Raw genomic sequence first — 16,375 nt, 5'->3', positions numbered from 1 at the left:
CTCAATACACCAAAGCTAAATTCTCTCAAAATTTATGTCCAACTAAGACTAGTGTACACACCAGGAGAGATGTGCCGTTTCCAGCCCACGCAGTCTAAGCCTGTCGGAGTGCTCTGGGAAAATGGGTGCAGTTTCAGTGGTAGGACGTCAAAGGCAACAGCAGATGTGATGGATGGACTTCTTCCAGCCTGCAACAAGAGTGGGAAAACAAAGACAACAAACATTAAACTTAGATGCCCTGCAGGACAAAATACAGTATTCATCACTGAGCACCTCTTTCCACCTCTGATGCCTGCTCATGTAAGTAGTACATTAGTAGACATGTGGATGATTATGGCTAGAGCGGTTAGAAAACAGTGAGAAGGCAGGGAAAACTGAAAGGAAATAAGAAAAGAAGAAACGGATAACCAAGTACTGGACTCATACTTCACATACTACCACATATACCTACATTTATAGAAAGTTTCGCTCCTTCTTATGAAGTGTATCTAGCGAGAGGGGGAAGCATATCACTCCAACAAGTCATCCCCTCAGCTACAGAGCCCTTTCCTACAACTTTATGACTAAATTCCTGTTCTGGAATTTTACACTTAAATAAAGCTTTTCCCTTCAGAGATTTATTGGTATCAGTCCCCAGCCATACAGGACATGGATAACACAACATTCTTTCCTTCAGTTAAAGGTATAAATAAGATAACTCTCTCTTTTCTTTAAAAGACTTACATAACTTTACAAAACTTTGAAAGCTCTGTACCATTGCCAGATCTCATTGAATTAATAACTTCTGCTGGTTTAAGGGGGGAAACATACAGATACATACACACAACTCATGACCTCTAATGCCTCAATAAGTCAGGCTTAAAATAAACAAAAATACAAGATTATTTTTTTTAAGGAATCAAAATCATACAAACCACTGCCACAAAGATACTCCACCCATACACAGACCAACGCACTCTCTCACGCAGACATTCACTGAAAGACTTTTTAAAGAAGATTTATCAACAAAATCCAAAATGTAAACAAGCTTGTTCTCCTTTTCTGTGTCAAACCCAGTATTTTCTGCCAATCCTGACACACCAACAAATTTTCAGTATTTTCTGTCTCCTCTCATCCACCCTGAAACAGATGGGGAAACAAGACCAGCATTCGCCTGCTACTTCACCAGGGAATCACAAGATACTGGGCAAGATACCACAAGAATACAGATCATCTGACAATGAGCAATACAGATTGTAGTCAAAGTCACTGAAACTTGTAGTACTTAATGCATATATGCTTTTATTCCTTTTTTTCCTTCTCTCTTTTCTCCCCCGTACCGCCTAGAGCTGGCACACACAGAAAATACCAGTAACCACAAGTAACTGGGAGATCAGCTGGTCAGTAAGCATCGGTCCCATGGGTGTAGCCATTTTTCCTCTGTGTACTGTTACCGCCTGTTCCTTTTGCTGCTGTGACATTCAGTCACAACATATCCATCCTTCACTGAACCTAAAGTTTGGTATATTGGCATCCAGCACTCTATCTGGGATCTTTCCTTCCCCCTACCAGCCCACACTATGTCCCATCAGCACAGGGTCTGCTGACTAGCCTTAACACTGAAGCCTCTTCGTTAGAAGGTGGCGATTAGTCAAAACATCCTTCCAAAACTAAACAGAAAACTAAGCCCACTGAATAGCCGCACGATGCCCAAGCAGCACATAGTGCTGCTGCTCCATGCCTGGTTTGCTTTATTCTTCTTGGACTTACTTTCCTAAAACAAAGAAAACACTGCCAATACTTTGGCACAAATCACCATCTCCTGAGGGACAGTGTGAACCCTCTTCAAATTAACCTGAGCAGTGTCTGGTTTTCTAGAAGAGTCACAGCAAAGCCCCAGTGGGAGCACATGCTCTTCCAATGACAATGAAATCAAGCAAAACAGACAATTTACTGGGCTACAGTTCTGAAAATGCCAAGGGTAAAGTCTAGGTTATTTACATGAAAGGTGATAGGAAGCATTATTGCTCTGTTTAAGACTAGGAAGCAGAATATTGCCTTAGGGTTGTTACAATAAAAATGTCAGATTTCATTCTTATTAATCCCCAGGACATCAGAGCAAATTTCAGGTACAGGCATCATTTGATTTCTATAGCATGGGAGCCAGGCCTGTACAACCCAAAGTCAGAAGAAGCATTTTCAGAGATGTTCGTAACACGTGGGCAAGGTTTTCCCCAATCTACAAGGGAGCGGGGGGAAATGATGGACCAGGGTATATTAAAGACCCTCTCTACATTTTCTGCTATAGGTTCAGGGGGGTATTTCTATGTTTTTACACACAGCAGTTCAGTCCCTGGGAGAGGCATTTACCCCTGTCATGTGTATGTGCCTTGTCAGGTGCACAATAGGGGGAGACTTGTCTCATTCAATCCCCTCTCCAAAGTGCATTTATTACCCTCTTGAAGTGTACCTGAGGTGCCCACAGTGCTCATAATCATGGTAGCACATAGCAAAACTTAATTTTATATTACTTCAGATGGGGTAAAATCAGATTTCCAGGAGTCATATTCAGGGCAACAAGCTAAAGATCTATTTTTCACTGTTTCTCATTTCTCTTTCAAAATAAAAGCGAGAACTTTTTCTGCATTATACTCACTCTGGGTATAGTCCCCTGATGGGCCTTTCAGGAATCTCTCCAATTTGGCAGTGCATAAACTGTGCTCTAAAAAATGCATGTAGAGGGCATGTCTGTGCTTCTATTGCTGCGCACTGGAGAGGCATCACAAGCTCAACAGTCAGGCTCGAAGGTTTTGTCAAAACAAGAAAGAGCACGATGGGGGCAGACAGGCGGTTCAGTGACATCACTAAAACAATTTTTGCAATAATTCCCATAACAGAGCCCACTGCCATTACAGCATTACATGTATCAGTGGTTTGGGGCATTGTCTCTGCTTCAGCTAGGGAATTTATACTGCATCAAAAGTAAGTAAGAGGACCCCAGGCTACACCACGAAACCCATCACCCATGTGAAGGGCAAAGCCTATGGCCATGCAAAAGAAAACAGATTCATCCACTGCCATGTGATTTTCTTTTTTTCCACTTCTGGGGAGTGTGTGTGTGTGTGTTACCTTCAAAGGCTTGCCAGGACCAGTTAACATTAACGCTTTAAGGTACAAGATCAGACTCTGCTCAGCTTGCTACTGGCAGCATTTCATCATAAGGGACAGCTGGGTGAAGCTTTGAGTTTGACTCTAGGAATTTACACAGTCTGTTCCCATTTAAAGCAGATGGGTAACTTACTGGACCTAAGCAAAAAAAGACCAGTATATAGAATTGTTTAGGACTAGTATTTCAAGGGGTTATTTTTCAGTTTATAGGTAGTTTCTTGACTGTTTATCCATCTCCCTCTGAATCACAGAATAGTCAGTAAAGAAATTTTTCCCCATGTTCAGATGAAACTCCCTGTGTTGCAGTTTGTTTCCATTGCCTTTTGTCCTGTCGCTGGGCACTACTGAAAAGAGCCTGGCTCTGTCCTCTTGACGATCACCCTTAAGATATTTATAGACTGATAAAGATCCCCTCTCAGTCTTCCTTTCTCCAGACTAAGCAGGCCCAGGTCTCTCAGCCTTTCCTCATAAGGGGGAAGCTCCAGTTCCCTCATCATCTCCATAGCCTCCCCTCCCCACCCCTACCCCAGACCGTCTCCAGTAGTTCCCTGTCTCTCTTGAACCAGGGGGGCCAGAATTGGACGCAGCGCTCCAGATGTGGCCTCACCAGGGTACCCTTCAGAATTAGCTTCTTATTACCACTATACTCATTTGTGCACATTGATCTGAATGATAGAGCAGTATCAGAAATTAGCACTTGAGAAATGAAGAATTCCTCCCTTGTCTGATCTATTAAGTTATTTCCACAATATTGCAGCATTACATCACCTTATAAGCTGACCTGATCTTGACTTAATATGACTTGTCATAACTGAAGCCACACATCCCAAGGCAGCCATGTGTCAGAAAACATCAGACTTGCAATTTCAGATCTCCAAAGCCCCATACAGTTGCCTTGATCCAGTCACAAAAACACAATAGACAATGAACATCTTATAAAGCTTCTTTTGTGATAATTTACTTCCCCTTACAAAAAGGGATTTAGCATCCTTTTAAAACCGCCCTCAAACACTGCAGCTTGCGACAGTGCTCCCACCACATTGGGAGTATGAATAAGCCAGCATTATTACAGGAATATAGCATTGCAAAGACAGAATAAAACACATCAGGAAAAAGAAACTACACTATGACTATTATAAATAAAAATTATAAGCCAAGAAATGCAGTTATATGGGCATACAGTAAATAGCCCTTGAATCCCAACAGTTCTCGTAATAAAACTTAGCATTGTGTTCTCTTGGCCAGCCCACAAAGCCAAAAAGCGTCAATAACTGACATAACACACTTAAATCAACAGAAACAGTAAAAAGAAAAATAACGAACTACCTACATACTACTAAATATCTTCTACTCACCTCTACTACCCAAAGAATGAACCAGAAAAGTAACTCAGGCCCATGAGCCCCACAGGCAGATGATGTTAAGTGAGGGACCTCAACGGGCACAGGGGCAGCTGCAAACCATTACGCAGCTGATCACAATGTAGAGGTAAGTTTGCACCAGAAAATAAGGGTGGAAATGCTTAAAGGAGAAGCTGGATTTTTGGTGACATCAAAATGGGCAGTCAATCAGCAAGACAGACAGCATCCAAGCTGTGTGATCTGATGGCTCTAGGAGAAGCTATCGAGGTAACTGGTCGCTCCTCTTAGAAGCACTAATGGTCTCAGTGCTGGCTAACATACCCTGCAGCATGGGCTAGATTTCTATCACTATTTGTGCTTGTCAAGGAATTACAAGAAATATTTTTATCAAGTTTTACTGGCTTCTGTTTATCAATGAGCTTATGTAAGCCAGGGATTCGTTTTCCCTAGCTTGTTTCATGCCTATACAGCACTAAGCCCTCAGAACTCCAAACAAGGTAGAAAAGTAACACAATTTCTGTTTAGAATTTTTTAATCCTTTTAACATACACAGGCCTCAGGAGCATTACTCGTTGCCTTCAGCACATAGGTAGTAGTGGGGCTGGGCCAGCAAAGCATGCTCACTGAACCGAGTCTCAGCAACGTATCACAGAATCACACCCAGCACTCATTCAGGCATCAGCTGGTGAAGTTTTGTTTTGAAGAGCCCTGACAAATATAAAATAGCACATATTTTTTAGCCCTTTTTCTTGAGAAGGGGAGAACAGTGGGTGGGTTTTCAGAAAACCTGTTCCTGGAATTGGCCTGGCTCGGTGTCCCAGATGTCAGTTAGCTTTGACAGGAGGCTCTCCCAGGCAGAGAGGTGTGAGGCAGCAGCTTTACTCCCAGCAAGCCACAGCAGACAAGCTGAGCTGTGTCAGGTGAATGTTTCCCCTGGCCATCCAGAGAACTATTTGTGCACATAAGCTCAAGCACAGGCTGAAGTGGTGACAGGACTGGGGACTCAGCTCCCCTCAAATGTTGTCATTTTGATGCAACAGCAACTAGAAACAGGCAACCAGGACAACAAAGAGAAAGGGAAGAAAATGCAAATAACAGATCAAAACAGAAAACCCTGAGGAAAGCTTTTATTTAAGTATCTGCTACTTGATTTCAAGCTTGCTCAGAAGCTTCCTCCATATTATCATCAGATGCTGCATAGAGTGTCCCTCTATCTCATGTCCTTTTTCCCCAGAAGTTCTTTTTTATGTATGAAGGCTAAATTTGGCTCTTGGATACAGATTCATGGCTCTCCCTGAAAGGAACCGACCTTAGTTCTGGATCCAAGAGTAACAGATGCCATCAGTGTGAGTCACAACAGCCACAAAGTTTGTCACAAGCAATCATTATGCTGATCTAAAAATCTCCCCTGGCAGACAGAATACTAATAGCTAAATCTCCAATGGCAGTGCTCTCTCAGACATTTACAGCAGGAATTTGCCTCAGTGGGAAGTGTGGAGTTGGCCTCAGATACAAGGGAAGTCTAATTTAGAAGTCCCTTGGTAAAGTGATACAGCAATGCCACGGGGCACGGAATGAGATTTCATCAGTTTAATTTATATTGATTTAAGGCTACTTTGATTTGCTCCCTGCCCTCCCTGTCTCCCAGCTCACAGCGCAATCAGATGCTCTTACATTCTGTTGTTTAATGCGGCACACAGCAAGAACTGCTCACTTAGAGTGACTAAACAAACCACCACCTTTAGAGATCATCACTTATGGACCAGTTCAGTGTTTCATTAGTCTCTGCAGACCACTGAGCTCGAAGAAAAGCAGGCAGAACTGGTACCAGACAAAGTGCAAGGACAGGAATATGATGACAGTAGAAAGAAGCAGCCAGAGCAGAGAGGAAGACAGTGCCAGAGAATGAGCAGGACAGTGTACGGTTTCTTACGTTTAACTGGTCCTCTGGGAGGTGTCGCAATTGAATCCCTCTCTCTGGCTGTGTCTCCTTCTCTAGCTTCCTTTTTTGGCTCCTCTCCATCCAAACATCATCGAAGCTGAAGCACTTATAGAGGGGTTTAGGTCTCTTCCTCCTCCTCTCTGGAATCTCCTTGGCTTTTTCATCTGGAGCAAGGAAGGAAAGCCTCCAGGCTTTGCTCTCAAGGGTAGAGATAGGGCGTAGGGATGGTGGAACCTGGGGGGACCTCCTTTTGCGATGGGGAACCCATTTCTCATTTGGCCTCTTTTCAGGTGGCATTTGACATTGCTGTTTTGACTCCTGTTTTACAAACAGCAGGTGAAAACACAGGGTTTGTTGGCTGGAAATTTTGTTTTCTTCAAATCACTTTAAACGGAAGATGGCAAAGCTCAGTTACCTAGTCCTGGAACTATTCAGAAGAAAATACTTTCCCAAGTGTCCAGCCTGTCCACTCACTCAGCCTTCTCCATAGGCTTTGGGATACTCCACCCAGAAACAGCAGCTCTGCTATCCTTTGAGAGTGTAATATACACTCCCTCTGCACAGGACGATGCCCTTTTCACCCTCATTCTAGATGGCATATTACAATAACATTGCTACTGGGATTTAGGTCACTCTGTATAATACTATTACAAAGACAGACAGTGTCTCTTAAAATAGAATAATGACCAGTCTTGTCTGTCTGTGCTTTTCCAACTGTACTTCAGTTATACAATGTGAAAAGGCTTCCTAGATGCCTGCAGGTCTGATATATTAAGTCTTGTGCTTCCTGATGTGCTCTTTACGCTATCCATTTTGCTTGATGTTGGGCCGAGAGCAAGGAATTGCACAGCTTTGCACTTCACTCTCATTTGCTTTTAACGAGTGGTTGCACAAGATTACAGTTTTTATACTGGAACAACTTGAAATCAAGCAGGCCCTGAGCCATCTAACTACTACTCCAGGTAGCATCAGTGTCAGAATCATTAATACTTAAGGTGGGAGACAACACCACTGAGGAAGAATGATCTCAGGAGTCTCTTTTCACACAAGTGTGTCCTGACAATAATATCTCTCCAGTTTCTCACAGTTCATTTGAAGATCCTAAATAACACCCCTTAAACCAATGCAGGCACTTCCCAGCTACTCTCAATTAACCAACAATTCCAGATCAATTCTTCTTCGCCACTGGTAAAAGATGCCACAGTCTAAAAACACTTCTTATCTGCCAGATGCGATAAAAAAGGGAAGCATATGCTGCTGGTACTCTGCGCCTAACGCCATCGTATTGGAGAAGAGTGAGGAGGAGAACTTGCACAGATTCCAAACATGGGACATATTAGGACAGTTCTCTCTTGCCTGCTCGGTAACACAATTATGGTAAGTAAAATCACGCCACAAACAGATTAATTAAACATTTAATGAAGGCCCTGACATATAGGCAAACAGGAAATTGTTCTGCCTTGCTGTTCTCAGCACAAAATTTTTGTCCTGGATGTAACATGAAGAAAGTTAACCATTAGCAGGTAATGAGAAAGGGGCTGGTCTGTGCTCCATCAGGTTAAGAAGGGTTACTTACCAGCATGGCAGACAGAGCCATCAGAGGCAGGTTGGTACAGCACTGTAACACAGATAAAGCTGAGAGCACTGGAAAAATACCTGGCTGGGGTCTTGGGGAATAGATACATATGCCCACAGCAGAGGCCACGCTGGGAAGTGAGCTCAAGGAACTTCACAAATATGCATTTTTTTTGCAGTAATTACTAATGTGGAACAGAAAAGGACTTTTATTTAAATATATCATTAAACTTAATTTTATGACCTTTTTAATTAGCAACATACATAAGGAAGACCATCCTTAGTGTTGAGATGGTAATTATGTCTGAAAGACTTAACATTGCAAATATATTTTGCCCAATGTCTCTGCTGTATTTTGAGAGATTCCTGAAAAAACAATTTCACTTACAAAATCCAAGGTGCAGTTCTACTTCATCTCACATTGTCATGAAAAGGGAAATAAATAAAAGCCCTATCTGCTTGAATAGGTTAGATGTTGTGTCCTGAAAGCTGGGACATTTACATTAATTTCTAGGCTCCAGCTGCATTTATCCAATTTCAGATATCATATTCTGCAGCCTCCAGAAGTATCAGGAAAATTAAACTGTTTTTATATGGCTTAAATACCATTTAAATTTTTCATGGTTTTCTTTAAATTATTTAATCTAGCAATCAATTTAAGTAATTACTTATTTTCTCCTAATGGTTGAATTATAGGATGTGGCCTTGCCTATTCAAGGCTTTACATATGCCTCATCTCTCCTCTCTTTTCTAGATGCTCTTTTGAGTTATCATTTACAGGTCAATAATTTTATTCATCCTCTGAGAGGCTTCATCTGTTGACAGTGTGTTTAGTCTAAGTGTTTTGCACTTTCCTAGGCTGGTGTAACACTGCAGTCTCATTTGGAATGTGGTGTCCAGTATTAAGTTTGGAAGTTAAGTTGATGCCCATGAAAGCAAAAGATTTTCAAGTAACAGAAGGGATTAAAGCAAATTCTTTTCCCCTTCTGCCCACAGCAATTCCAGTACTAGCACCCTTACTTCTCAAACTGCCACCCACACACTTCTTTAGATTCCAGACAGCATTAGCCAAAAACCCCAAACCAATCAACCAAAAAAATTCATTGGGAATGTGTGGGGAGAGGTTGAGGCAATTGAATTTATTCAAGCTGATAAGAGGGCACTAAAAGCAGTCTAAGAGCAGTCTGCAACAATTTCGTAGTTGCATGAATGATGGATCCAAACCTCAGTAGTTCCAGACAGTGCCACAAGGCAATAGCCAGAAAGTGTAGCTTGGAAAGTTCTGGTTGGGCATTAGGAAAAAGATTTTCCTTGGGAACATGTTTCCCAGAAAGGCAGTGAAATCTCCAGCATCAGAGGTTTTCAAGACTTAGTTAGACAAGGTCATGGTTTTGTCTATCTGGTGTTGTCACCAGTACTGTCTGAAGAATGAGATGGGATTAGATGACCTCCCAAGGTCTGTTCCAACCAACCTTTTTTTGTTTCTATACAAAAAATAGGGAGTTTATATTAAAAAATGGGGAGAAAGGGTAGGCTAAGACCATTTTGGAGGGTATCTTAAAACTTTAATATAATTTGGGATGTGAGAGACAAAAGGTGGCAGCAGCAGCAGCTGGCAGTGGCAAAAGCTATGCAAAGGCTCATTTGAGTTGAACACAACCAGCTGCAGAACTGATCAAGTAGTTCCAGATTAATGAACTCTCCAAAAAATATCTGCTTAGGGTATGCAGAATGTCATACTCTCTTCTCAAGAGCCACTTCAGAAAACCTGCTCAACAAAATTATTTTGCCCATTTCTTCATGTCAAAACTCATCATCAGCAACACTGAAAAAGTGGCTTGATCAAGCCAGGTTCTGGGATCTCAGCTAACAGATCGTTCTCAGTCACTTTGGTGGTTTGTGCTTAGTCACGGAAAGAGTCCTAAACGGCCAGCCACCTAGAGCTTGGGAAGTCCTCTCTGGGATTAAAAACCTACCAACAGAGGATGTTTCTGCTTTTAAAGGCCTCAGCCAACTGAGAAATCCCTGTTGAAGACACAATCTTTTCTGTGACATCCAGCCTATCACAAGGAAATTAGTCATAATGAGGAGCAGAATACAACACATCAAAAGGAGATCCTCAGTCCATGGGGGGGTTTCTGTTTGCTGTAGAACAGGCCAGAAATGATTTATATTGGTAATCAAAGGGTGACTGCAAAAGATTCACAGTACTTTGAAAGACAGCTACTGATTGTCTAAATAAAAATATTTTACTTCTTAAAAAGTGACTGCTAGCAATGGGAATTGATTTCTTTTGCCCTTCACTTCCAGAAACTTATTTACTATAAACCAGTTACAAGGCTCAATACTGTCTTATCTTAAGAGGGGTAAGACCCAGCTAAAAACTGGAGCTGAGCACAGGGTGGCATCTGTGTAATCTGTCTGAGGCATATTATGCATTAGCACTGCTGTGATTACTCCATTTCTTTAGATTTTTGTGGTATATCCTCCCTGAAAGAGTGCATAAATTCATATAGTCTTGAACTGCAACTTATTTTAGACAAAAGTGGAATATTTATGCACCCATCTAACTAGTGTGTTCATTAAGAGTTTCACTGGAATTCCTAAACCATATTAGAACAAAAGACTGCAAACCAAAACACCACCCGATCATTTTCAGACGACAACTCACCTCATCCCGGAGCATGTCACTAATGGAAGAAGCTGTGTTTAAGCTTATCTGGGATTGACTGCTTATGCCACTGTCATCCCTCTGGTATTCGTTGTCCAATGAGTGTACAGAAAGTAAGAGACTGCCTCTGGGTTTCAGTGTCTTTGGTCTCTCAGGAGCCTCCAAATGGCTTTCAAATGCAGAGCTGTTCCCAAGAGAGATCATCGAAGTGGCACATATTCTTCCAGGATAACGGAAGCTCTTGTGTTGAGAAGCGGATCGTGGACTCTGCGGTTTAGGGCTCATGGGCCTACAAGGCATGTCTTTACCATCAGAATTTGAGAGCTGGGGACACGAGGGACTTGACTGACTAAATGGCGACTGCAAGTCAGTGGGGCTAAATGGAGATTTCACCCAGTATTCCTCTAGAGAAGTATTTAAACTGTTGCTCAGAGCCTCCTGTTGTTCATCACAGTCTGAACTCTGTGAGTATCTGATGCCCAAATCATGGGACTGTATTCGTTTTCTCCACATACCTGCAGGTGAAGAGACATCAACAGGCTCCACAGTGTCAAAATAGCTGGTGTCTGTTGAGGAGCCATTAGCTGTTTCTGTCTTAAACAATGTGTACCCATTGGAACTGTCCTGTTGCTCTACTGACATTGTCCTCATCACCTTGCCGCTCGACGCATTCGGACTCCCCTGTGTTGGCGATAAACTTGCTAAGACAGGCCTTTTTAGTCCATCGGCCTCCTTGCTTTTTAGAAAAGCTTTCCAAGCGCTCTGGCGAAGTTTGGCTTTCTCCTTTTCATTTTTCAGTGATACTCTTGAGCTTTGCTCCGTATTTTCCTTTTCTGGAGATTTTGATTCAAATAAACTTGAGAGGGATTTGTGTGCCAAGGCCAATCTTGTCCTGAACTTCTTACCCTCAGGGTTTTTGTTTCTTTTGTATTCATTTTCAGGGGATGATTTTCTAATCCCGGAGTATTCCACAGGTTCACTGTCATTGTTTTCAGACAAACCTGTAACTTGTCGATCTGCATATTTGACAGCAGCCGGTGTGAGAGAAGTTGAATTTGTATCTGCATCTTCCATCAGTATCCGACCAGAGCCAGAAGCCTTCCTCAGGCTCATTCTGTTGAATAATCCTGCAGGTCTCTCATAGAATAAATCATCATCATCAGAGTACTCAGAGGTGTAGCTTTCCTTCCTGTGGAAGGCTGAACCAGATGAACAACTTTTGAAAGACTGTAAACTTTCAGTGTCTTCATCGTCCTTCCCAGCATCCAGTTCTTCCATCTTTGCCTTGCTGCCAAAGAAGCTGCTGCTTCCCTGATTTTCTGCTGTGGCAGGCTTAGTTTTCCTGAAAGATGTCATTTTTGAGAATACTAAAAACCTGGAAGCTTTCCCACTATTCCCATTCTTTGCTGGCTTTTGCACAGCTTTATAGAGACTGCTGTTACTTCCCAGGACGTGGAATGAGTTCTCATCCATTTCCTCGCTGTTAGTGCTGCAGGTACTTATATTATCGAGGCCCAGCATGCAAGCGTTGTGGGTCTCACTTTTCATAGAACAGTTGAAGACATCAGACACATCACTCAGTGTACTATCTTTGCTAGGGCTAGCTGTGTCTTCTGCAGGAGAGCCCTCCGTTCCCTCTCTAGGAGAGGGTTCTTCACAGATACCTACTTGTTCCTTTGAACCACTACAGCCTTCACTTTCTTGCCTGCCTACTGCTTGTTCAGAGATGACGCCAGGCCCTTGAAGGTCAACATCAGCACCATCACTCTGAGTCAAATTGCTTACACTGCACATTGCTGGTGTTACTGCACTAGGTACACATAAGCCTTCCTCTCTGCCTTGATGTGCTTTGAATTCCTCTTCCTTAGACACCTGGTCATCTCTTGGTTCAGCCTCTGACTTTCTGAAATGTTCTGCCTCTAATTCAAAAACAGTCTTTGTTTTGCAGGGCTCTTTCCCAGAGATCTTAACACCACTTCTGCTGTGTGATTTTAAGAGCGCTTCTTCACATTGATCTGCCTGACTTTCTGCAGTAAGTGTATCATTGCCCAGTGGTACAGTAACACTCCTGAATGCCACTTTAGCACTTGTTAATGTAGAATTACTACAGGTGAACCCTAAGGATGAAACTGCATCTGTCTTCTCGCCTTTCTCTTGTGCAACTTCTGGTTTTTCTTCAGCTGTATCTGTACCAGGGAATACCTCTGCATTACCAGGAATAAGGGGGGTTGCCAGATCTTGTTCTTCACAGCTACAGCTTTCACTCAGAACTGTCTCTGGCTCATCATAAACTTTGCTGACAGTATGAAGAGACATCAAATCCTTGCTCTCCACATTTCTCAATGTTCCAGTTACCACTTCAGTAGGAAGGTTATCATTCAGTGTCTTGGACTGTAATCCCTTCTGCTCTACAGAAACTATCATTAGGGTAGGCTTTAACTCTGGAAGAGTCATTAAATGCCTTCTCTGGCTTATAGAATCTGATCTGGGATTCATTTCAACAGCAGAGACACTGTCTTCATCCTTTCCTTTATGAATAGGATGCTCATTTGTTACTAGCTCAGAGCAACTTTTTAAGGCACCAGTTTTGCAACTTGTATTTTGCTGCATTGACTCTTTGAGGTCTGCCCCACTGCTACTGCCACCTGGTTGCAATGAGGTTTCCAGGACTTTCCAACTGAAGTCAAGGTTAGAAAAATCATCTACCCAACTTTCCCCTACCACAGTCTCCATACCCGATAGTTCAGATTCAAGGCCATTCTCCTTCAAACTTTCCTGCTGTATGTTACCAGTGGAAAAGTGGTTTAAAGAACAACCACAATCTCTGTTTTCCACAACAGTAGGAAAACCTACATGCCAGGCTGATAGGTTCTTAGTGTCACCAGTGTCTGATTCAACATCAGTATTGCAAGGGAATTTGTCTGCTTCCAGATCTCTTTCAGCTTCATACTGGTCACTTTTTATAAGTTCTTCAGCATTTACGATCACTGGCTCAGAGTCCAGGGTAGATGAAGTCTCCTTTTGTTTTGGATTACAATGCTCACAAGCATCAGTCCCTGTAAAAGAGAAGCTATCTGCACGTCTATGTACTGCTTCTGGGCTAAGGTCACATGTCTCTGATTTAGAGTGCAAATAACAATCAACACGTTGGGGAGAGGCTGCTGGTTGAGAAAGCTGACACTCATTTGAATCTGTGTCAGTATTAAGAAAAGATCTTTCAATGCCAAGTTTGCCCTCTATTTTTATTGCCTTTTCAGGGCTTACAGGTACCCTTCCTAAGTTTTTCCAGCTGTATTCAAAATCTAGCCCTTTAAGATGTATTCTGGAACATGACCATCTAAATCTGTCTGTCAGATGAATACAGTTCCCCACGTATTCTCTCTTGCTTTGAGCACTGATATTTTCAGGTAGACTGTGCCATGTTTTACTTTCTGTAATCTCTGACCTTGTGAGTGGTGGCTGAGATTTTGATTTGAAGCAACTCTGGTAAAACAATGAATCTGATGTCAACATCATCTCTGTACTTCCATGTTTTATCTTTTTACCTATAGTTTCCTCACAGTCAACCAAGTTCCTCCTGCTGCATTTTACACTGGACATAGAATCTAATTCACACTTATAGTTGGATGTCTCAGTGTAACTTTTACGGATAGGTCCATTTGTTTCAAAATGAAGATTAGGCAAACTACAGCTTGATGCTGCATCTGACTGGAAGGAAAATTGCTGTGCATCAGGAAAAATCAAACAGCTTTCTGAGTTTGCTTTGAAACAAGCAATGCTTAATACTGCAGGATGTTCATTCTGCCTTGTAATATCATCTTCCGTAGGTACAGAGTTGGTATGGGACTGCACTTTACTGCTTTCACGCTCCACTTTATTTTGCAATCCTGTTACAAACTTTCTATTTGTCTGTGATGTTGTGCCCTCCTCACTGACTTGGTTCTCTGTGCTGGAAATATCACTAGTTAACGTTACCTCTTCATCACCCAGTTCTTCACCTTCTAACTTCGCAGATTGTATGCAAAATACAGTTTTGCTTGGTGCTGCTTTTATTTTGGAGGACACTTTTAACCGCACCTGCTGGGTGAAATCTGGTTGCCTTGAGCACTTAAGTTCATGGAGGGTTGTTTCTGCCTTTGCTTTAGGAAGACTAAAGCACAGATTATTTTTTTCAGTAAAAAGGCAGTTTGAATCCAGGCAAGTTTCCCCAGTTATGTCACTAGAAACAGATTCTGTGTCTGATGCACTCTCATAAGGCTCAGTTTTTACATCTGACAAAGACCCACTCTGATGTGACAGGGTCTCAAAATAATCTTCATCTGTTTCTTGGCTGGATCCACGTATCTCCAGCTCTATTGTGCTCGGGGTAGAAGAACTCAGATCGTCTTCAAACTCTCCTTCACTGATGTAGTTTTCAACTGGCTCTGGGGTCTATGAATAAACAGAAAAGAATGATTTAGCAATGATTTCCTACAGCAGTAAGGTAGCATGAATTATTAGAAAAGAGACTTAGAATCACAATTAACTTAATACACACTGAGCTCTTTGGAACTTATACTTATCTTTTACACATTGATGGACCTGAGGTCTTTCCATTTCTTACTTTTTGTCTCTTAATTTTTCTTAATTAATATTTTTTCATTTTAGTATGTAATTACGCAGAGGCAAAAATTTGACTTTTGGCCATATCTTTCATAGCCCAATACCAAGACACATTTCACATTCAAGTCAGTCAAATGGAAATCATCCCTTGCCCTTTATATCAGTAGATATAAAAACTCTAATGAATCCATCTTCAGATCTGAGGAGGAGGTTTATGTGACGAATCTGAGAAGTAATGTTACTATCCAGATTACAGAAATGTGACATAAATATATGCAGAACAGTTTTGCACTTGAATAAATGGACACTACCCATACCAAGGCCTGAACCAAAGGTGAATGAAGTCTTTGATCTCATTTTCTAGAAGGCTTATACCAGGAGCACTACATGTATCAGTTATCAGGGCACATCCAAATCAGTGGCTGAGAGCAGAAAGATCAAAACCACACTGTTAATATTAGGAAATGTCTTTCTTCTAGACAGCTACCCTGGCAGAGTCTCGGTCTTCTTTTCTTTAACTATCAAAACCAAGTCTGGATATTTCTTGAGTTTAAAGTAGAAAATTAAATCACAGCAAGATTTCCTGAGTTTTTAAAAATAGTACTTACCACCTGTCAGCCTCAGATACAGCTATTGTCAGAAGTTCTACAAATGTACCCAACAAAGACATTTAGCTGAGCCCAGCCTCCTTCCACTAACACCTAGAATGAGAAGCTATATCAATGGCAGCCTTTAAACCCTAGTGTTGGATGCCTCTTTAACCAGGTTTTGATGACAGTCATCACAAGAATGATCAGCACATTTCAAAATCTGAAAACTGAGATAATAAACAATGAAAGACATTTCTTAAGGAAAAAAACAAACAAACAAACCAAAACAAAACAAAAACCCACAAGTTAATGGCAGCCATCAAACTAGAACACAAGGTCCCTCAGCCCGAGTTGCGTGTCACCTTCCCCAGGGAGCTCTGTCACACAGGAAGCGTGAGCCCTTCTAAGGGGAGCCAAATCCCATCAAAGGACAGGTCACAGCGCTGCTGATTCTAGGCTCCAAAACATAGGGGGTAAATCAGAAAAA

The 16,375-nt window shown here is 41.9% G+C and overlaps 1 protein-coding gene across 3 annotated transcripts in view; it reads right to left on the bottom strand.

The window, feature by feature from the left end:
• ARHGEF4 (Rho guanine nucleotide exchange factor 4) overlaps positions 1 to 16,375 on the bottom strand; it is a 231,792-nt gene that overhangs the window by 109,927 nt on the left and 105,490 nt on the right. For 2 of the 3 annotated variants that reach the window (XM_080409688.1, XM_080409689.1), the window contains 3 exons: positions 10,697 to 15,127; positions 6,442 to 6,768; positions 62 to 188 (listed from right to left, as the gene is read on the bottom strand). In XM_080409688.1, coding sequence (XP_080265814.1) covers positions 62 to 188; positions 6,442 to 6,768; positions 10,697 to 15,127 — 4,885 coding nt within the window. The remainder of the gene's footprint in view (positions 1 to 61; positions 189 to 6,441; positions 6,769 to 10,696; positions 15,128 to 16,375) is intronic. The other variant, XM_080409690.1, reaches the window with a different exon arrangement.

This window comes from Falco punctatus (assembly GCF_963210335.1).
Source record: "Falco punctatus genome assembly, chromosome: 13".
NCBI classification, from domain to species: domain Eukaryota; kingdom Metazoa; phylum Chordata; class Aves; order Falconiformes; family Falconidae; genus Falco; species Falco punctatus.
Note: the sequence above shows the minus strand (reverse complement) of the source record. Positions and strands in the feature narration are given on the sequence as shown.